The sequence below is a fragment of the Dysidea avara genome, chromosome 3 (assembly GCF_963678975.1).
Source record: "Dysidea avara chromosome 3, odDysAvar1.4, whole genome shotgun sequence".
NCBI classification, from domain to species: Eukaryota; Metazoa; Porifera; class Demospongiae; order Dictyoceratida; family Dysideidae; genus Dysidea; species Dysidea avara.
Window position 1 is genome coordinate 17,027,010 of NC_089274.1, and position 24,668 is coordinate 17,051,677.

General features: G+C 37.3%; 1 protein-coding gene across 1 annotated transcript; it reads right to left on the bottom strand.

The window, feature by feature from the left end:
• Positions 1–5,289: 5,289 nt before the first annotated feature.
• On the bottom strand, positions 5,290–7,858 carry LOC136249791 (uncharacterized). The gene is made up of 7 exons (XM_066041916.1): positions 6,777–7,858; positions 6,570–6,722; positions 6,450–6,525; positions 6,361–6,389; positions 6,147–6,299; positions 5,962–6,084; positions 5,290–5,534 (listed from the first exon to the last, which is right to left on the bottom strand). Exons 1-7 carry the CDS (start codon positions 7,716–7,718, stop codon positions 5,412–5,414), a joined length of 1,599 nt encoding a protein of 532 aa, XP_065897988.1. The 5' UTR covers positions 7,719–7,858; the 3' UTR covers positions 5,290–5,411.
• Positions 7,859–24,668: the final 16,810 nt, after the last annotated feature.

Genomic DNA, 24,668 nt, shown 5'->3' on the forward strand with positions numbered 1-24,668 from the left:
TAGCAATGCAAAATAAAAGGCTCCATGAGAAGTTTCCAGAAAGCAGCACAGGAAGTGGTTTTGGAAAAATAATGACAATAATGACATGTAATGCGGGTGCCCAGACGTGATGCAGGTGGAGGACGGGGAAACTACAGTCGGCCTAAACCTTAAAAATTAAGAATTATGCAATCTAATATCTGTTTAATATCTTTTTCGAAACCTCAGCTTAGTTAGGCTGATCATAAAATCTCATCATTCCTTGTCCAATGCAAAATGTATGTATTTTACACTACATACAAAAACACTAACTTACAACCTTTAACTCACAAAATCTCTAGCACACCATACAACAAAAAGCCATTGAATTTCTCTATCCAATGCCATGCAACCGTACGAATGGGAAAATGATGCCATGGCGACAGTTATTTACTGCTGAAGATGACAATATGTGCTCCATACATGAACCTATTGGAAAATTTAATTATCTCGGTGGGAAAATCCCAATTTACAAGTTGTTATCCTCAACCAAATTCTCTAAATTTGGTATCATTCTATGCATGAAGGATGCTAATAAGACGCTGACTGTACAAATTGTTAAATGGGTTAGTTTACAGAGATATGTTTAAAAACGTGTTTTTGTGAGCATTCTGAATATGTAAATTTTGCAGTATTTCACCTTGTTTAGAAGACGGTGTTATTTTATATGAAACAGGCGTAACCTATTCAGAAATCCGCAATATCTTACAAAAGTTTTGATATGCTTTTTAAGTTCAGTGCATGTGCCAGCAGGTTTGTTACAGCGTGGCACAGTTTGAAACCACATATGCCTGTGATGACCCACTGTGGAGAAGAAAAGTGTTATAAAAACTACATGGAGTACTACTGCTGGCAACCCTAGGTCCATAACAATCCTGTCATTTTGACAAAATTGATAATAACTAACCAACAAGCCACTTTGACAGGGAGTTGAAAGGTGAGAAATTATTATTATTGTTGTTGTGCAGACCTCAAAAAAGAGTAAGTTGCTAGGCTGTACTTGAATTGGTAGATGTATAGATTTAAAGTTTCAATATGTTTACTATTGAGCACTCCTCAATACATTTTCTATTAATTTTATTTGTCAAGTTTTTTAAGCATGATATGATTGGTCATTTTAATTGCACTGTATCTAATATGAATGTATGAATGAAGTAAATAAAAGTTTGGTGCTTATATCAAAATTTCACTTAGCTGCTCTACTACTACTACAGTAGTTAACCAATTTACCTGAAATTTTTACTGCACGTTGAGCTCTATGCAGTGCATCTTCAGTGCAAAATTAGAATTGTGTAGTTTAGCTGCTACAACTGTCTGGTAATTAATACATCCAGTAATTGGTCAATTACTCTACTAACACTGCATGAACACCACTTGTTCTTACAAACAACTTTGTTCAACAGTGACATACTGACCTATACCTGATAGCTACTGCATGCAGCTATGGAGAGAGATAACAATCTTGTATGAAGGTGAGAGCAATGAAAACTGAAGTGAAGAGAAGCAGGTTAGCTAGAGCATAGACAAGCTGATAAATGGTGAAGCTACACCAGCTGCACTATTAAACACCTTAGTATTATAGTTGTAGAATGTACATGGTTATGCTTATAACCACATGCAGTGTTTATGGCTAGCTACCGTATTTACTTAGCTGGCAACTAAATTTATCCATCAATGTATCATGCAACCAATAAATGAACAGTATGTTATATTATGTAGTAGCATGAATATCAGTTTCTTATGTACCTATAGCCCTATGAAAAGACTTCTAGAACTAAGTGACATCATCTTTATTCTTCAGCACATCCAGAGAAATCTATATAGCTGATTAGCTGTAAATAATAACATCTATATGACTAGCAGACTCAGTTTCATAGTTACAAAAGTAGTAATGTTCAAGATACTCTAATGGAACGAATTTGCAACACTAACTGTAACTGCTCCGTGACTGTTTCAATGAAAATCACTCAGGAAAAACAGCAATTTGTATACAAAAAATTATAAAATGTCTACATTAAATTTATAAAATACCTATGGAGCCCTGTTCATATATAGTGCACCATAAAGCCTGGATCTATCCTGGACTGATTAGTAATGTGGTGTTGATAACAGGCAAATTGAATATATTTTTCTGGTGATGCATACCATTCTAATTAGACACACTCTTTCTTGTTGGCCTACTTGATGATCACAGTTTTTGTAAAACCTACTGTCATTTGTTTTACACAGCTAAGTACAAGAGCATACATACATGTGATCCAATGGTTATTGGATGTTATTCATATAGACACAACTATAATTTGGTTGCTGTACACGGAAAATAAAGCACTTATTTCTTTATATGACATTTTAGTTCTAAACATACGGTGGTATACAGTGAAACCTGTCTGTTAAAGCCAAAATTAATTTTCTGACCATTGAAATAAGGAAGTGGGTGGCATTAAGCAGGTCACCGAGACCTTGTACACAATTGGGATTTTTACAATAGATAGGTATACAGTGATCTGGTTAGACAGGTTCCACTGTACTAACAGTACTATATACGTATCTTATCTCCGTAATATACAGTATTATAATCCAAAGGGACGTGCAACTAATAAGAGAGAAAGGTGAGAAGGCAGCTGCAGGTATGCAATTCTTTGTACTAGATCTTGACAGTTTACTGAAATTAGTAAAATACAGAACTCTGCATGAAAGAGGAGCCACAACAGAAGGAGTTATGGGATGAACAAGTATATCACAAGATGAATGGGTTATAATGACCTTACATTAACATGTTGTGAGGTACACTGTAATTAAAGAACAAGTATACAGTGCGTCTTACAACAATTTTTATGTAAGTTTTCAATAAAGCAGTCAGAATTGTTTGGTACATCCACGACTACTCCAATAGAGCAGTGCTCCTGTATCTTCCTCTTTGCAATTTTCTTGTGTGTCTATGCAGCATGAACTCTCAAAGCTCTGATGCAAGTGCTATACGACAACCAAAGTGACCCAGGGGAGACCCCCTATTAACAAACCTGAATAATATGTGTTAGTTTAACAGTCAATAAAAAGTATAGAGTCTTATCGCCATATTTCTAGCCCTCAAAAGATTTTTATGAGTCTATATAATTATAGACATCTGAATGGAGAAGGCTTCAGGGAAATGCCGTTTTATAGCTTTATAGCCATTTTTTGCATATTGGATGTGTATTGTAACTATTGGCTTCAGGCTTCTTGTCAAACAATGGTTTCTCTCACTTTGCATGTATGTATACACCATTTAAGTTTTAACCCTTTTTTTTTTAATTTGAGCAAATAAAGTGTGGTGAAGATAAAATTCAGCAGACAAGGCTGCCCTAATAGAACAGTCACTGAATTGTAAAAGGGACTGCCTTGAAAAAAACAAAAAAACTGGCTATGCAAAGAGACTGTATGATTGTGCCCCTAAAGACTTGTATGAATGTGTAACAATATTAATAAAGCATTCATAAACAGGCTACAGTCTATGAACTTTCATGTTTCAATCTTCCTTGGTAAAGAATGTTGCTGTTTTAAGTAGTGTAAAATACAAAGGGATTTCCTGAAACACCCGGGAACCCCAAAGTTCAATACATTTGAACATAGGAGACATTGTCAAGGGGGCAAGAAATTTTAAGGTAAAATAGTGTTTATTCCACTAAGAGGAGAAGAATAGAACTCTAGTGCACAAATTATATTCATTTGCATAACTTTGTTTGGGATATACACTTTCTAAGACTCTAGTTGGATATCTTCTCAGAATTTTTTTTTAAATCAGTCCCCTCCTAGGTTGAATTTGGGAGCATTTTTGATTAGCTAACAACAAAGTGTATGCTTTGCAAGGCATATAAAAATTAGATAGCCTGTCTGAGATAAAACCTGTTTGATGGTAAATCAAAAATAAAGTGATATTGTTATAAATAGAATTGTGACTGTTCTATTAGAGTAGTGACTGCTCTTTTAGAGTATCTCGATCTTGGCGCACAAGAATTTCAAACTGATTTCCCTTCTAGCTCACTTTCTTCACAGTGTACAGTTTATAACTGTTGTACTTATGAATGCATGATTCCAGTTTCTGGTGTCAATATAGTCCTGTAGGTCCAAGAGAAGGGCCAGAGGAGGGGTTAATCCCCTCTTGGCCCAACCTCAGATCCGCCTATACATTTGAAGCCATTTCATAGAGACTTTATGTGCAGTAACAAAGTATTTGATTTTCATGATCTTCCAGCAGCTGATTTGTATGCATGTCTTACATGTGCACGTGTACATATACATTCATATGTGTGTACAGTATGTCTTAGCCCACTTATAGTGAAGGAAATTGTATACGTAATGCAAGAGTTTTTAAATTAATTAGTAGATCCTAAACTAAGGACTTTGAAAATACACTGTTTAGAGTTATAATAAAACACCTTGACTATAGATACATGGATTGAGTATGTTACTTATCAACGTTGCTGTTTTTTGTTTGTTTGTTTGTTTTTTGAATGGAGGCTGAAGTGGTTTGGGCACACAGATTGTGTACAAAAAATGACCATTCTATATGAGCCAAGAAAGATATGATGAGGTAATGTATATGCCTGAAATATTACAGTATCAGTTATAAGTTGTGCATGTTCCAGCACAGCTGGAGACAAATACTAAGGTGTTGTGGAATTTTTCTAGAGGCAGATGATGTCATCAGTTTTGTGGGGCTATTGGCCTGTTGTTAGCCTAAGTACCCTGTTGCCATTGTACACTAGTCAGCTTTCAAGCTTACGTATCTACCTGAGATCAGTGTTGGGCAAGTTACTTTGTAAAAGTAACTAGTTACATATTACTTGCAACTGAACTATTTAGTTACAGTTACATATTACCCATAAAATAAAGTAACTAATATTACATATTATATTACTGTGTCCACAGCCTTAAGCTGTCACGAGTGAAACTACCACCTTATCACGTGACATGATTGTGTTGCTGGACAATGTGCAAATCTTGGTTATAAGTAAGAAGCTGGTGAATATGGCTTCATTCAGTAGGCCTCATTACTTCGTTGTGGCTAGGCGTTACTCAGAAGATAACTAACGAGATTAGTAACTTCGTTACTTGCAGTAATAATATTATGTAATATTAGACTCGTTACAGTAACTATATTACTTAGGTAACGCGTTACATTTGTAAGTAAAGTAACTTGAGTTATATTACCTGTTTTTATAGCATACTTCGTTATAGTTACCACAAAAGTAATAATATTACATAACGCGTTACTCCCAACACTGCCTGAGATTCTGTGTATACACATCCTATTCTGCAGTTACTAGAAAGTGAGCATTAAATATAAACACATGTACTGCAAATAAAAAGGTCAAATACACATTATCAAGAGTTAAAATTTTATATAATTCTTATCAGTTTTTACAGCATTTTTTCTCTTTACTGTCATTATTAAAGTGTAACATGATACTCGTGGAACGATTTCTATATAATGTTTGTACAACGGGTTCTTTGTGGACACAGGACAGCGCATGAACCTGCAACAGTAAAACAAGGTAACAATTGCAATAATTGAAATAGGATATGATAGATAGTGCTTCATTATGTATACCTTAAATGGCATAACAATGGTTGTATACCCATATTCGTGCATGCTGTGCAGTAACACTATGCAAGATATAAAATGTCCTGAAGTTCAAGTATGTATGTAAGTAATACAGTGGAATCCCTCTAAGCTGGACACCATTGGTTTTGTCCTTTGAAAGGAGGTGTCCTTAGTTCAGGAGTATAATTATTATGAACTAGTACGGGACCCAGACAGATGTCCTTTATAAAAAGATTCTCCACAATTCAGGGTTTCCACTGTAAATTTTTATTAGTATTAGAATTACAGTTACAGTTATACTACATATATGGTATTATGATGGTCAAGCTGGTATGCAGGGGAGTTTCTTAACCACCCACCTTTTTCACCAAAAAATGTACAGCTGCTTGGATTCCTTGTCCAGTTTTAGCTGATGTCTCAAAGTATCCCACAAACCCATGGTCCTTGCTGAACTGCTCTCCATCAAGGTGCCCACAATCCATCTAAACCATAGTGTACAGATGGTGCAAATTCAATGACATCATTTTTTATGTTTGCTGGTAACCTTGTTGGCTATTAAGACCACAGGAATGGGGTCTCCATTTACTAGTCTCACAACATCATCAATTTCTTTCTTCCATTGTGAGCTGTGCTCTAAGGACCTCATATCAGTGACATCATAAACCACAAATGCTCCCACAGCGTCTCGGTAGTATGCCTAACAATGCCATCATGCTGTACATAGACACTCTATATAGCCAACACTTTTTGTTACCTACCGTAGTTACTGCTTTAAATCTTTCTTGACCTACACGTACATGCATGATAATTACAATAATATAATCTGGCATTATGTTACAACAATTACCTGCAGTGTCCCACAAGTGTAGTTTGTATTTCTTGTTGTAGCACTCTAATTCTGCTGATTGAAAGTCAACCAGGGTCTATGTGATACAATGATCAAGTGATAGATAAAAGTATAGCTTACTGTTGGGTCATATACAATGGAAAATTTGCCACTGACATATCGGTATAGTAGTGATGTCTTTCCTGTGCTGGAGTCCCCAACAATTACAAACTTAAGTACTAGTGATTCACACTCTAATTGATTAATGCTGTGAAGCGATGTCAGTGTGCCAATCTGTAATTATTGCATTTAATACTGTACAATTGTTTGAATAAGATCACAACTCACTTTGTTGTTGTCTTCTCTCATACTTTTCTCTGTTGACATCTGTGAGAGTAACTGTTCTTCCTCGAATATCTCATTCACTAAAGCACTGGGAGCAGATGACTTTGCTCTTTCTGGTACTTTGTAAATATAAGGATTGGACTGGTGAGAAATGTGCCCAGATCTCTGACGGTAAGGTGTCAATTGAACAGAGGGTAAACGGTTACCACTAAGATCCTCAGACATACGAAACTGAATGTTTACTTCAAATGACGGTATACATAAGGAAGTTGGTTGCTGCTGCTTTTGCACTATGGTATCAAGTAAAATACCACCATCATCATCACCAGAACTAGTCGTAATGCTTCTTCTACTCATGTTACCACTTGGAGTTCTTTCTCTGCTAGCTGTAGTATTACAACTGTCTTCGTGTATTCCACCATCTCTGTACATATTCAGACTCAGGTGTTCTGAAGTAATGCTTGCATGGCAGACACTGCTACAACTAGCAGTAGCAACAGAATCAACACGAGGTATCACCTGAGAAGACTGGTCCGCACCTGTTGTTTCATTTGACCAAGGACCCTGACGGATTCTGAGGTTCTTAGCAATCAACTCATCTACCGCGCCTTCATAGGCCTTGTCGAGTTTGTTTAAGATTGGACGTTGCCCAGTTTTCTTCAAAGCTCTCCTCAACATTCGCATTCCTCTGTAAAGACCTTTACCAGGGATGATGCTAGTTAATAATAAACTCTTTCGACGAAGTTCAACGGTATGGACGTTCTGGAGTTGTTGATATTCTAGCGACGTTAGTCCTCCTTCTGTCGAGTATAGATGAAGCACAGTTTCAAACAGGTCCAGTTGTTCTAACATCTCCATAGAGGAAACTTGTTTGAGCGCCTTACCAGCTGCTTCATCACATTTAAACTTTTGCTTCGATTTTTTGTGGCACAGGGTCTGGGACATCAGGGTCCTCGCATCAAGTAAAATCCCCTTTCACGCAGATAGCTACTAGGTCAGTAAGTGATCTTTGCGCTTCTGCATAGGTCTACGCTCAGACTTCTCTTTATACTTAGATTCTATAATTTCATGATGCGTTTCCACTCGACGCGTACGTCATTATTATGGTTACATATGATTACGCCATTATTAGAATGCACGTGTTTAGTCACGTGAGAGAACTATAGATACATATTCATTACGTCATTATTATGGCTGTTATCATGACGTCATAATATTATGGTTACCCATAGATAGTAGAGGGCGCTAATACTACCTAAAGAACCTAGTTTGGGGTTACATTGGGTTCAGTTTTAGTTTCTCATCCAGCAGCCACCTCCCAAAAAGGAAAACACCCCAGCAACTATGGAGATAGTATTGTGTGGTGGCTGTTCTATTAGAGTATTTGACTGACTGCTCTATTCTATTAGAGTATTATTATTATTATTATTGGTAATACTGTGCAGACCTCTACTAGAGTATAGTGCACAGGTTACAACATACATACAAGTATACAAATTAAATAATTGCTAGTTTTTGTTTGAACTGATCAATATCATTGGAGTCAATCACATTTTGGGGTAGATCATTCCAGATTTTGATTGCCGAAGGGAAAAAGGAGTACATATAAGAATCAATCCGTGTCATTGGTTGCATAAATCTCATATTATGACCTCTGGTACTATGTACAGTGGTAATGGGTGTCAGAAACAGATTTGCTGGGATATCAACAAGGTGGTTAATTATTTTAAACATCATTATGGCTTTCAGTTCATCTCTGCATCGCACAAGTGTAGGCCAATTAAGGTCTGTAAGCATTTGTGTGACGCTAGCGTAACGGGAGTAGTTGCTGGTCACAAATCTAGTTGCTTGTCGTTGTGTTCTCTCAATCATATCAACTTATCCCTCTTAGTATGAGGTGCCCAGACAACAGTTGCATACTCTACAATTGGCTTAACCATTGCTTTGTACAACCTATCTTTAATTGTTGGTGTACAATTGTGGAGGATACGCTGAAGAAAACCTTTAGTTCTGTTAGCCTTGGAAGTTATTTGTTTTATGTGTTCTGACCAGGATAGATTTTGGCTTATTGTTACACCCAAGTATTTGGCATGGTTGACTTCCTTGATTGGTTTATTTTGAATATTATACTGAGCTAGTATTGTGTGTTTCTTGTTAGCTATCCTAAGAAATTTGCATTTTTGTGGGTTAAACACCATTTTCCAATCGTCTGCCTATTTTCCCAGTAAGTCTAAATCCTTCTACAACTGATTGCAGTCCTGTTCTGTGCAAATGGTGGCATAAAGTAACACATCGTCAGCATATAACTTGATTTTGGATGATATGTTATTTGGTAAATCATTTATGAAACAGAGAAACAAAAGTGGAGCAAGGACAGTACCTTGAGGTGCACCAGAGGTAACTGCTGTTAAGTGGCTCTGTTGACCTTCAACCACCACACACTGAGATCTCTGCAGTACAAAGTCTTTAATCCAGTCAAGTAAATTACCTTGGATACCATAATGGTGGAGTTTATGGAACAGGTGTTGATGGGACACTTTGTCAAATGCTTTTGAAAAATCTAGTAGTCCGACATCGGTTTGATTATTGTTATTTAAGCTTTCGGCAAAGTCATTGATTGTCAATAGTAGCTGAGTTTCACATGAGCGACCTTGTCTAAATACATGTTGTTGATCACACAGAAGATTATATTTAGCAAAACGGGAGTAAATATGTGAATACACAACGTGCTCTAACAGCTTTGAACAGATACATGTTAATGAAACAGGCCTATAATTGCTAGGAAGAGAACGATCACCCTTTTTAAAGAGTGGTACAATATTTGCCCTTTTCCAATCTAAAGGTAGCGAACATTGTTGTAATGAGGCTTGAAAAATGAAGGCTAGGGAGGGAGAAATAATTTCTCTAGTTTCTTTCAGTAGACGGGCTGGTATTCCATCAGGTCCACAAGCTTTATGGATATCCAAAGATTGCAGCAGCTCAGAAACACCATTAGTGTCAACTATGATAGGGTTTATGTCCGGTGCAGATCGGACATGTAACTCTGGAGGAGTCTCTGTTGTAATTGGAGTAAATGCTGATGTAAAGTACTCTTTGAGTGTTTGTGTTTTGACTAAGCTATCATTGATTACAACATCATTAACCTTTAATGGTGCCACACCACAGTGGTCTTTCTTTTGACTCTTGATGTAAGTCCAAAGCTTTTTTGACACAGAACCATTTGAATCAACTAGCCCTTCACTATAATCATTGTAAGCTTTACGACATTCCTGTTGAACTTTGTGTTTAAAACTACGATAAGCATCCCAGTGATGATTACAATTTGAGCGCCTGGCTAAGTTGTAAAGTCGTTGTTTTTTACGAGATAAGCGCTTAATGTGAGAGGTCACCCATGGTTGCTTTGTATTAGTGGAAGAAAGCTTAGATGGTACTTGAGCTAAGCACTTGAAGCACATTTGTTTGAATTCATTCCATAACACCTCCACTGGTGTGGACAAAGAGTATTTACTTAAAAAATCATCACTAAATTGACTTATGATTTCTTTTATAACTACCATATCTGCTCTATGCCAAAGAAATGACTTCCTTTTGGTGGGCTGCTGGTGAGTGATTGTAACAGAAGATTCAGTTAAAATAGCCTCAAGGTCACTAATGCCTGCAACAGGATTGCAACTGTGTATAAGGGATGGTCTGTTGGTAATGAACACATCTAGAGTATTGTGTCTTCTGGTAGGGAAATCAACTACTTGCGAGAAGCCATATTCCTGCACAAAATTAATCATAGTGTCACATACAGCAAGGGGGTATGCAGCACCATCTGTACAACCATTAACCCAATCAATGTTTGGTAAATTGAGATCCCCAACCAGCCAGATAGGAGAGTTGGAATAAGTTGTTGTTATAGGTTTGAAAAAAGGTCACATAAACTTTCAACACTACAAATATCTTTATTAGGAGGTCTGTAGAAAGAACAAATAATTAAGTTTTGGTTGTTTAATGTAATCTCACAAATTACTGCTTCATTGTCATGGTCAAAACTTAATTCCTGGTATTGCGGCAAGCTAACAGTACTCCTCCATACCCATCAGATCTATCCTTCCTGAAAACATGATATCCTTCAGGGCAAAAATTCGCTGCTTAAAACATCAGGTGTCAGCCATGTCTCAGAAACTGCTACAATGTCTGGTTTATATTCATCCATAAGTGCACAGAAAGAAGCTCTCTTTGATAAAATACTTTGGCTATTTAGGAAAATCAGCTTGAAGGAGCTTATATGTGACCGGATTTGCGAAAAAGGGTCTTCCACACACATCCAATTCTATGAACTTGGAAGACCATAACGTTGTGTTCAAGAAAGATACAATTCTGAAATTTTTTCCATGCATTACCTTGTGGTGGTACTCACTACTGCCTAAATATCAAGGCAATAACTTTTTCCAATCTGAAGTTATGAATTATCAAAGTTAGTAAATTGGATGTGTGTGGAAGACCCCTTTTGCAAATCCGGTCACATATTATGTATAGGGGGCTCTACTGATTGTGCATTAATTGTTTGCTCACTGTTAGTGTGTAAAACTTTGGAATCAGCACAGAAAGTAACCGAAGCTAGTCAATTCTGCCGGGTTTCTGAGGGCTGTGGGTGATTAATATTGGGTTGAGATTTGCTTCCTTTGTTGCTGTGATAAGGACGTTTGGTTACAATAACTCCATTCCGAATTGTTAGGTTAGGCTCATTTGCAGCTTTTCTATGTTTCAATTCCTCAACTAGTTGCTTGTGCTTAGCTCTTTGGTACTTTGTCATGTCTACTGAGATGTAAACATTGTTAAACTCTTCATGGCGCCTCAGAAAATACGATCGTGATGTGATAAATTCTTTGTCATCAACATCTTCAAGGGAAAGGAGTAGCGGTCTATGTTTGTTTTCGATTTGTCTACCAAGCCGTCTAAGTGAGACTACATCAGCATCCAGCTTAAAAACTGTACTGCAGATGTCAGTGAAGTGCTTCTTGTCATCTGATGTTTCAGGAAGATTATAAACAATCAAATTACACCTTCTACGCTCCATGTCAGCTAATTCATTAGCAATGTCTTGTGCAGAAGAAGCAGGTCGTGGTACTGATGAGACTGAATTGAAGCACTATTGATGGTTTCTGATGTGGTGGTTATCTGTTGCTTTAGATTGTTGTTTGAGCTGCAAAGGTCATCAATTTTGGCAGAAACCTCTTTTACAGTTTCATTGAGCTTTGCTTCAACCTTTTCAAGTCTCGAAGTCGGTTCATTTTGGACGTTAACAGCTTTCACAGATTTGAAAATCATTTGCTTGAACTGTGATTGGCAGGAGTTTAGCTTACCTTTAACACTTGAAGTAAACGACACTAATAATTTGTATTGATCTGCACTAATCCCATCACATTCAGCATGTACCCATACACCACAGAGATCACACTGGACCGCCTGACCTTGTTTACCACTTTCTGTGCAACGCTGAGTACAGTGCCCACAAATATCACCTGAGAGATTTGATTATGATTATGATTATGATTACAGTACCGGTAAAGGCACAGCCTGTATACCGGATCTGCACACAATAGTACAATTAACCATTATACAAAAGTAAATCTCGACTCAAATAAGTAATTATCTAATAAGGATTTAAAATTATTTACAGAATTTACGTTGACTACAACTGCAGGCAAAGCGTTCCAATCATTAATTAACCTATTAAAAAATATTTTGATCGACAGTTTAATCTTGAGTAACATTTGAAAAGCTTAAACTGATGTCCCCTTGTAATGGTGGTATCGGAGTAGGTATATAGAGTGGAAAAATCTGAATTAAAATAGTTATTGATAATCTTGTAAGTAGTATCATATCACCTCTATGACGCCTGTGAGCCAAGGATGGTAGCTGTAGCGCTGCTAGTCTCTCTTCATACGGTTTATCTCTTAATGATGGCAATAAACGTGTAGCCCTACGTTGGACTTTCTCCACTTTCCTTTGATCAAGTACAAAGAAAGGCCCCATACTGCGTTACCATATTCAAGTGTTGGACGTACAAAAACTGTAAATAATTTAGTCAACACATCAGAATTTAAATAATCAAAAGATTTCTTAATTAATCCTAGTAATCGATTTGCTTTTACAGCAACCTCTGTGGTATGCAGGTGGAACTTAAGTAGGTGGTCCAAAATAATGCCCAAGTCTTTGTAAGAATCAATATTGTCAATAACTGTTCCATCCAAATAATATGGCCCATAGTGATGCATCGGTCCAAGGCGCATATGCTTGCACTTCAAGATATTGAACTTAAGTTGCCAACGAATTGACCATTCATAAAGTAAGTCCAAATCATGTTGTAGTACTGAATAATCCTCACTAGTTCGTACAACACGGAAAATCTTAGTGTCGTCAGCAAACCATATACACGGGACTTGATACAACTGAAGGTAAGTCCGGCATTGACAAACATCGTGAATAAGATGGGACCCAACACTGAACCCTGTGGGACTCCACTTGTAACAGGAATGGAATTAGATTTCTTTCCATTAAGCACTACTTCTTGTGTTCTGTCCTTAAGAAAATCTTTTATCCACTGTAGCATCTTACCAGATTTGTTAACACTCCTTTTTCTGGCGAATCATCAGGCCGCTTTCTCTTCACTTGTCCTGCAGGTGTCTTTTGTAAGGACTCGGCAGTTGTCTGGGGTGATTGTGAAGTCTCCATAGCACGTTCACTGGTATGTGACAGTTTCAGCGGGTGACCACGGGTTCAGTTCTTCTCCGTAGCAAATCATTAACCTGAATGTAGAGAGAATCACCAGGTGGGTTGATAGGAAGATGAGCCTATTCGAATCAAGGACGCGAGAGGGAAATGGTCGCAAACCACTCGCATCAGCAATTAATATTAAATCAAACTGTCTAAATGTAAGATGATGAGTTTAAAAAGAGAATTAGACTATGGTACGTATCTCGATCTTGTATGAGTACAATATGAAATAACTAGCATATCCCATGCATGGACACACTTAGCCAGCTAAGGATATTTTACAAATGCAAGCACTTGGTCTAGTGTATGCTATTCATTAGGTCCATAATTATTTGCTGTATAGCTATACTAGCTATTCAACTATAATACGCTTATTACTTTGGTGGGCCCTCCCTTAATACCCGATAACAACATGGCTCATCAGTTCAGCACTATTGATTCCAAGGGAAATCATACAATTCAATTCAGATGCAGACAACTTTTGTGAGTTGTTTTTGTATCTGCTTTACCAGTTATAGGCACTGGAGGGCGAACACTGGAGGCAAAGCCTGTACGAGGTGCTTACCACGAGCCCGGGAACCTAAGCGAAAATCGTATATTATTATGATTATGATTATGATTACTGATACAGATAAAGGCAAAACCTGTTGTATACCCGATCAATGCATTACTAAATTAAATCTAAAATTTAATGAATAATTATCCAACAGCGATTTAAATGTGTTGATTGAACTACTTTCTACAACAGAGGTAGGTAAACTGTTCCAATCATTAATCACTCTGTTCATAAAGTAATTTGATCTGCATAGTATTAAATCTTGAATGTTGCTTGAACAGTTTAAACTGGTGCCCCCTGGTAGAAGTAGTAGTGGAGTAGGTGTATAGATTAGTAAAGTCAGAGCTGAAGTAGTCGTTAAGAATTTTGTATAGAAAAATTAAATCACCCTTCTGGCACCTATACAACAGTGATGGTAAGGATAGTAGTGACAGCCTCTCGAATTTGTCATGTAATGATGGGAGGAGACGGGTTCTCTGATCAAGGGTAAATAGTGGTCCCCAAATGGCATTACCGTATTCCAAGATGGGTCGAACTAGTATGGTAAACAACTTAGACAACATATCCAAGTCAAGATATTCAAAGGATCTCTTGATCATGCCAAGTATTTGGTTAGCTTTGGTTGTAACTTTAGCAGTATGATCATGGAACTTAAGCTTGTCATCAAAGAGAATTCCAAGGTCATTGTGGGATGTAACTGTGTCAATTGGAATTCCATTAAGGTAATAGAAGCCATGATGGTGAGTTGGGCCAAAATGGAGATGCTTACATTTGGAGATGTTAAATTTCAATTGCCAGAGTTGTGACCATCTGTAAAGGCGATATAAGTCATTCTGTAATGTAACCTTGTCTTCTTCATTTCTTTCACATGGAAAATCTTTGTATCATCTGCAAACATGAACACAGGGCTATAGACACAATTGAAGGAATGTCATTAACAAACATAGTGAAAAGTGAAGGGCCTAACACAGATCCTTGAGGGACACCGCTGGAGACCGAGACTTATATCCATTCAATACAATTTGCTGTTTTCTGTTAGACAAGAAGTTCTTAATTCATTCTAAGAGATTGCCGTGAATGCCAAAAGAAGTTAACTTTTGTAATAAACGTTGGTGTAGGACAGTATCAAACGTTTTCTGAAATTTTAAGTAGATTACATCAACACAATAGCCATCCATTATCCAAATGCTGAGTAAGGTAATCCAATACCTGCAATAACTGGGTAGAACATGATCTTCCCGGCATAAAGCCAAATTGATAAGGAGAAATTAGATTGTTTGTAAATAGATGACTAAGTATTGTATTATTGTATTGTATTAATGCTTTACAATGACCAGCACTGAAGGTCTGCAGCAACATGTGCTGCAGCAACATGTGCTGCAGCCTTAGGATTACCTAACCTAATTTCAAGGACTTAGACTTATGACTTATAGCTGAAAAGGTGTAACAGAAAAGGGGCCAAAGTAAGGAAAAAAAATCCCTCCAACCCCAGGAATCGAACTGCAGGTCACCCAATGTCTAGTCGGGGCCACACTCAGTCTCCTCCAGGAGGGATGGATTTTCTTCCTTAATCCTAAAGTATGTGATATTTAACTATAGACTCCATCAGCTTACTGAAGATGGACGTTAAACTTACTGGTCTGTAATTACTAGCAAGATTCTGTGGACCTTTCTTATGAATTGGTGTTACATTGGCACACTTCCAGTCTGTTGGTAAAGTACCACTGCTATATGACTTGTTGAATAAAATGGAGAATTGCACTGAAATAAATTCACTTACAGATTTAATTATGGATATAGGCCAACCATCTGGTCCAGGGGATTTGTTATTTTGCAAATTCATTAGTTTGTCATAGACAACTGCAGGGGTGATTTCAATAGAGTCAGCAATAAGAGGAGAACTAGCTGAGTCAACTGTAGGAATTGTGGTGGTGTCCTCACAAGTAAAAACAGTTGAGAAATAGTCATTAAAAAGAGTTGCCATTTCAGGGTCAGCGCACACTGTGGAACCATTAGAGGTAAGCAGTTCATTAATGCTAGGACGTATCTTTGTTCTCGAATTAATGTATCACCAAAATATTTTTGGTCTAGACTTCACACCTTCTACTAAACTCTTTTCAAAATCCTTTCTAAGATTACGAGTTAGGTTTCTAAATTGGTTGTTAATTGATTTAAAGTTGGATAGATCATCAGAGGAACGAGTTAAGAGACACTTCTTCCATAACTGGTTTTTCTTCCTTTTCAAACAAAACACTTCGGAGTTACAATACAGGTTTTTCTTTTCTTTCTGCTTGTAGGTGGGAACACATTTATCAAAGACATCCTGAAAAATGGGTAACCAAGCATCATTGGTATTAAGAGAATCAAGAATGGACACCCAGTCAATATCACTACGAAATTGTTTCATTAGGTAAATATTTGCTGCTCTGGTATTATACTTAATGTTATCAGTCTTCTTAGGCTCTGAGTAACACAATACATCAAATTGTATACAAATGTGGTCACTGTTGCCCAATGGTGGAAGATAGGATAGATTATTAATCATGTCTTGCTCATTTGTAAAAACTAAATCCAATAAGCTTGGAGACTTATCTTGCCTAACCCTTGTAGGTTCGGTAACATGTTGGAATAAGAATAAGTCATCTACTGAGTCAAGAAATGGTGTGATATGGCAATTAGTGGTGGAACTGGAAAGATCTGACCAAGAGACTTCTTTGAAGTTAAAGTCCCCACAAATTAATAAATGAGTTATAATTGCTAAGTTCGGTGAAAAGATCACAAAAGGATAAGACACTAGTACTGAGAGGGCTTGAAGGACTACGGTAAATAGAACCAACTAACAATGAATCAGATCCCCAGAGTTTCACACTGACTCATACGTGATCCTTAAAAACAGATAGGCTAAAAAACACTTGACAAGTTTGCAGCTTTTTAGAAACAAATATTCCTACTCCACGTATATTAGATGTAAGGGGACTGTAATCATCGGGATCAAAATTTAGGTAGAAAGAATAATCTGAAAGTATGAATAAGGATAAATTAATGACAAAATTGGGGTGCTTTGGGAAGCATTTCGGTAATGATGATAATGTCAGGGGGTGAATGCCTGTAATTTGAGCTGAATGAAGGTCTCGCTTATTTAAAAACTGATCAGCATTTGTGTATAAAACTCTTAACTTATTATTACCTACTGTTACTGAAGCACTAACAACACCATCATCAGGAAGACTGATTGGAATTCTGCCATGGCTAGTCAAAGCCTGAAAAGCAGATATGAAAGTTCTGTGTTAGTTTAACACTTTCTGGAGCATCAACAACCACTGAGGCACCAATGGTGAGTACTTGAGTACTATCGTATAGCTACGTAAAAAAAAATTGAGGTGGAAAATTTCCCGGCGTAGATCACCTTTCACCTACAAAAATTTTCCTCCATGCAATTATGCAAATAATTATAACTGCCTATACTACAAAAGTTTTCCTCTGAATCTTGCCATATATAGGTCTAGTCGTTCATCTATGAAAGTTTTCTACCTCGAAACTTTTTACGTATACAGTAGCTATAGTATATATTAGAATTAATATTTATGCACTATAGCATTGGTAGTGGTACCATGACTTACGTTGACCAGCCTATAGGTGCTAACACAGCATCTGCTTGCTGCTGTTGCTGCTTGCCATGCTGCTGCATGCTGCTGGGGTGTGGTGTATGACCCCAATGACCCCAGGAGTGGAAAAAATTACTAAGTGCAGTGGAATTCTCTTAAAGGACTATCTGAATTAGAAAGACTTGTTGTTGAAGCAAAAGTTTATGCAAACACTTGAGTTTTACCCTCGGTGTATGAGTGCCAAAAAAACCTAAAATGAGTAGTTTATTTGTACAAGTGTATGAGTACATTCTGCAATTTATATGGCTTATAAAATAATGAGATAACCCACCCACTCACATGTGCATGGTATTCTATGAGAAACTGATGAGAAACAGGTTAGTGGCCTTATAGCTAGGGTTAGGGTTTGGGGGTTCAGCCATGTATATTTGAATTCATTAATATAGGCGGCTATACATTTAACTAAAATCCAGGGTTCCACCAGCTATAGCAGCAGTGCATGGTTAAGCCCCTGACCACAAGGGATGTTCTGGGGTGACACCAGTTACCCAAGACCATCCTTTGATGCATTACAACAAGTGACGAGAATTCTTTTCTTTTTGCATTTTTATGTTAAAGCCATGCATTAAGTCACAAAAAACATCAGATCTCTCTTCCCCCTTCCCCAATCACCCACGCACTTTTATACCTCATATTTCCCAAGTACCATTTCCTCCATTTTCTCTGCAAATAAACTAGGCCTATTTAGTTTTAGATAGTCAGTCGTTCAGTTTCATTTACATGTATAACATCAGCTAAGGCCACTCCATATAAATTATCTGCTTCCCATCCTGAATGTGCGCCTAGTTTAACAATGACTTTGAAAAAACTTCATACTACCCCTGTAAGTCCACATCCGAACATATAGTCATCTATTACCTTCAGCATGCACCTGACAACAACTATAATCATATCACACCCATGCCGTGACATCCATGCATATAGCTACTTTATAGCATGTAATGGACACATTTCATAATAATGAAAAATTCAACCGTCACCCCTAGCAACCTAAATTTTACATTATTTGTAGGTGTCAATGTCTTAAGTCACTTCTCCAAGTTTTAAAAGGATAGCATAAATAAGTCATGAGATATGACATTTTGAAGTTGCAATTTTCCTATACATTGTCAATGAGAGGGGCAACAGTTGCCCCTTCTCAGTAATCACACAAATCATGGGATTCAAGGTGTAGTATCTATGCCGGGTCATATCTTATGACCTATATATACACTATCCATTTAAAACTTGGAGAGATTATTGTTGACATTCATACCTACAAATTATGAGATATATGTACTTTTGAATTTTTGGTTTTTGCATACGCCATTGAAATAGCTACCTCATTTTTGTAATTGCCCAGAAGGGGCAACTGTAGCCCTCTCACATTGATATGTATGGAAAAACCATAAATTTCAAAATGTCATATCTTATGACATATAGTCTAGCTATATGCTATATCCTTGAGAAGTTACTTTAGACGTTGAAATTCAGGTTGCTAAGGGCAACGGTTATTGCTATAATGCTGTAAAGGAATATTGAAGTAGTAATAAACTGCAGTAATCTTGCGTATACCCATAAAAGGCTGCAATACTACCGGCCGGGGGGGATTCCACTGTCTTCCCCGTTATGTACAAGAAATTTTGTTTTGTTTTTTAGTGGTTTATATCGTCGTAGTATAGTAGTAGTAGTGAACGTCATGATAATGACAACATACAGGAATAGCTATATAGCTACAGGAGGCCTAGACTCAGGGGTACACAACTACCTGAAACACAGGTAGCTGGATCCAGCCTGGCAAGACAAAACCGTAAAACTATACTCAATAGCTATAGGTGTAGCTAATAGCAGCATAACCACAAATTTTGAAAGATGAATTTCTCAAATCGTTGATGCATGGCAGGCCGAAGATATATAGCTAATGATCCGCACCAGGTGATAGTCACTGAGCAAGCATCCGCGCTTTCTGTGGCCTCGGCTTTTGACACCGTGAGCCAGGGAAGACCGAGAAGTTACAGCATTTCTTCGTTATAGAGTTGCAGTCTCGGTCGCAGTTTAATAGCTCAGGGGATGCAGAGCACCCATGCAGGCCCATATTTTTAGAGCCGCGTGATTGAGCGAAGAAGCAACGCCGGCAACAAACAGCGGTCACGTTTCTGAAGGTACCGGATGATAGCCCACCAGCCCCTGTCACTGTCCAGTACACGTACGGAGTGGAGAAGCGCCATTACGGTCCGGTCTGTCAAGGCACAAATGGTCCGGCCAGACCATTTGTGCTTACATAACAGGTCCCTCCGGACCACCCATGTCAGTGCATAAATGGTCCGGGCTGAACATAAACGGTCTGCCTCCAGTCTGCATGCATGCACCCGCTAATTATGCTGGCGTGAATTTTGCAGCTTAGCTAAGCTATATTTATCTGAAGCATTATATGGTTGATGCTACAACGTAAATATTAAATCTTTGCTCACAACGTAGTTCCTGAGAATGCATGCCGCGGAATATAAAAATCAACCGCGACACTATAGAAATTGATTAATAACTCTAATAGAACAGTCAAAGATCAAGGAGAATGCGGAACGATTTCATTAAAGCATGTTATTTTGTAAAATAACTTTGATACTTTGGCTGGTACCTATTATCTATTATTGAGACCCAAATATCAGCGTGATGTTGACTCCATTTATTATCAATCTTCCCTTTCTAATTAGTCTAACGCTCAACTTCACTAAATGTGTACATTTTCCCTTCAAATCTACTTCCAACACTAGATATCTTATTTCTACTACTGAAGTGCAGTGTCATGAGACCCAAAAAGACTTAGGAGTGATACTCTCCAGTGACTTGAAGTGAACCAATCATTACAATTTTATAATATCCAATGCATACAAATCATTGGGACTGATACGGCATACATTTTGTTTGTACATTTTTGTTCCAATCACTTCCATCAGCTAAAGCAAACTTGTATACTACTTTAGTTCGTCCCCACCTCACTTACTGCATGCTCACAGTTATGGTGACCATACCTCATTAAGGATATTATGTGCTTTGAGTGTATTCAGCGTCGAGTGACAAAATACATTTCAAATAACTATGATACTAATTATAAATCCAGGCTACTTGAACTCAGACTCCTACCTCTAATGTATATCTTCGAGATCCTATTTTATTTGTGATCAAGTCACCTACACAAAATTTTGACATTAACAACTATAATATTATCACATTCTCTCAAGGACACACTGGATCTTCTACATGCAGCAAACTTAGTCATCTCGTACTAATAATCTAAATAGAAACTCCTATTTTCATCGCCTGCCTTGCTTGTGGAATGCCTTTCCAGCAATTGATACCAACCTCTCCATTGTAAACAAAACTAAAGGATTTCACTTTGTAGATCATCTCGATGATTAAAACCACTGTACCAACTTTATTTATATCCATGTAGCAGATGACATGAACTGCCACCACCTATTAACTTTCAGACATTAAAAGTATAAGTTAATTAAAATGCTTTATAATTACTGTATATTTACTGCATGGGACCTATGGCAACTTGCCATAAAGCAATAATAAATAAATAAATAAATATTCCAAAGAAGCTACTTGTGCATTACCATACTATGGGACTCCTAAAATGCATAATTAGAATTGTAGCTATGCAATCAATAGCCCCCTTTTTTTTTCAAGGTATATGTAGCTATCATGATGAAATTTTAGTTTCTACATGCAAACCATGCAGTTTACCATTATAGCTAAATGTGCATACACTAATGCAGCTCTTTGTCAGGTTTCATGTTTACACAAAGTTAATAGTGTCAGGCAATAGCTTATACATCTATCTGCAAAAGACATAATAAACCATATCTATACTCATTTCTTATCCAACCAACATATAATTTGGATGTCATAATGTGAGGCTACTTTCAGTAGTTTATTTGAGTAGCTGCTATATATTCAGTACTGAATATTTACCAGACTGCTGTATGGTGACTGTTCTATCTCAGTCTTGATTTTATAATACTGTAGTGTACAATTATTGATGCCCAGGCCTGGGACCCAAGTGGTCCGGGTTCTGCCTACGCCTCTGTCAAATAGACATGGCTGAAACCATGTATGGTAATAGCTATAATTATGTTATGTATAGCTATAGCAATTGTTTTTGTCACTCAGTATAGCTATTAATTTAATATTAAATCACGACAAGTAGTAAGTCTAGTGATGAGTGGCTTAGCTTTAACATTGACATTTATAACCCAGACCAGTTTTGCTCGGGTAGGACCATCTTTGTTGTCATAGCTGGTCCGGCCGGATCATTTATAATGGCCGGTAGCCTCCAGTTGAGCTAGTGGACCATCAGTATACTGTACCCTAAAGATTTTATTAATTGTACATCCGTTATTCTATACCTGTATGCAGTACTGTAAAGTTATAATCAATCAATCATTTATGTCGAACATAACAACACTTTAGCATTCTTACGAAGAAACTGATCTGAAACACTGTCACTAAAGAGTTAAGCCGCTAGATGCCTACAAGATATTTGTTCTACCAATTTTAAACTATGCTGCGACAGTTTGGTCCCCACACACACAATACTACATCAATAAGCTAGAAGCTGTTCAGAAACCATTACCTTTGAGTGTACAGTGATGGTCATGGGTAAAGTCTTGCAAAACTCCCTAATATAACGCACGCTTTTGAATAATCTTTGCCTGTGTATTGTGATTTGCTTTGCCATGCTGTACTGTCATGTTATGTACTCTGTGTGTGTGTACGTGTACGTACGTGCACACAAATATAATAATGTTTTAAATTAATGTAATATGTCTTTAATAGGGTAAGATCTTGAGAAAACTACCGATGGCTCTTGAACTTTTATTTTTAATGCTATGTGTACAAATTTAATATAATGATGTAATCACGTGATGTAAAACACTACTTTTTGTAGTTGGGGGAAGGGCTGATTAAGGGGAGGGGGGGCACAATGTATATATGGTACTGTTGTTCAACCAGCTGATGATGTAGCTATATCTAGGATACTCTGCTGATGAATCTCTGTATGTTCATCAGCCAATGAACACTTATAAAGTCCTACTTGTTTTTTTTTTTTAACTAAAAAGGCGCGGGTTTCAGCTAACTATACTACCTGAACTTTTCTATCCAAAGAGTGCTGAATAGCTGTGTTTAGTTGGATTGCGGTCCGGAACGTTATCTGATATTTCCCGCCTTCATCCTTATCATAGTGTAAAGGATCTATGTCCTTATTAACAATCGCAGCAGGCGAGCAAGAAGTTGATGCTAACTAGTATTCTTTCAAGATGGTAAATTGAATATAATCACGTGTGTGAGTGAGTGAGTGAGTGAATGAGTGAGTGAGTGAGTGAGTGAGTGAGTGAGTGAGTGAGTGAGTGAGTGAGTGAGTGAGTGAGTGAGTGAGTGAGTGAGTGAGTGAGTGAGTGAGTGAGTGAGTGAGTGAGTGAGTGAGTGAGTGAGTGAGTGAGTGAGTGAGTGAGTGAGTGAACGAATGAGTGAGAGAAAGGGAGCGGGAAGGAAGGAGCGAGTGTGTGAGCTAGAGAGCAAGATTGCTAGTTAGCTAGTTAGTATGTGAGAGTGTGTGGTTGAATGTAGGGGGATTCCCCTCATTATGGTGTGTACAAGCTAATCACGTGCCTGTTCTAATCTGGAAAGTGTTAAACATCGTGTTTTGTAATTTTTCAATTTCTTATCCAGGCTTGATTATGTTGTTAATTGAAAATTGTGGTTTTAAAAATGCAAGTAACTATGTCAATATCTAATCAGTCATATTGAATATTATTTTGATGTTTAAGTGACCACTGTGTGGATTAGAGGTTATTTGGAGCTTTAAGTGTGTTTGCCTAAAAGCAATGCTCTATTATAGTTTCAACCCATACAAATTGTATTGCAATTACAGTGTTTTTTATTAATTAAATTGCCAGGGGTAAACAGCACAAATATTCTAGTTTTGTAATGCTAAACCAAATAATATTAGGTGGTTGATAACTTTAGAGGTTATTTAACAGCCACAGTCTATTCACTGGTGTGCTATGTTGCCTTATATTTACATTCCCATATGTCTGCAATACATTTTTTCTCTCTTGAATTTCAGCCTCATGACCATTGATTGTTGGTAATGAACGTGCCGCTCGTTTTATTGTGTCAGATTACCGCAGATTAAGTAGTATATCACATATCCTAAATTCATTAAAGTTAAAATCCATAGTGTACCACCATACAAGGCTTCGTCTCTTGATGTTCTACAAGAGCTTCCTATCCCCAGTTATATTGCAAGATGTTTACGAGGAACCAGGATAAGTTCATCAAACCATCTGCTACTGTTGATGCATACAAATTTAGTTTTTATCCAAGATCAATTACCCTATGGAATCAACTACCAATCAATGATATTTTTTCCCTAAATGATTTTGATAGTGTTCTTCAATCAACACTGACACATTCAATGAAAAACAGTAATTAATAATCTAAAGACATTGTTTTTATACTCAAATTTGTGAGTTTTACAATCATAAATATATTATATGTTATGAGGTCCAGCCGGACCGTTTATGTACCCGGACCAAATATTTTGTTACAGGTCGCCATTGTATGTTTAAACCATGTCAATGTCAGTATTTGCGTACATGGCAATGTTTGGACAGCGAAGTCGACAAAGCACATGAATCAAGGACAACACACAGAACTCGTCGAATGAACTCCAAAGTGGGTGTGCTCTCCGATTCAGGTCAGTATAAACTAGCTATACTGGTACCGTATCAGTAGGCGAGGAAAGCATGAAAAGGTAGAGGCAAAACTTGATGAAATTGTACATGAAGTATGGTCCATAGCAAAACAATTCAATCATTACCAAGCAATGCTATGGCGGTTAAAACTAAGTTGAGCAAAGTG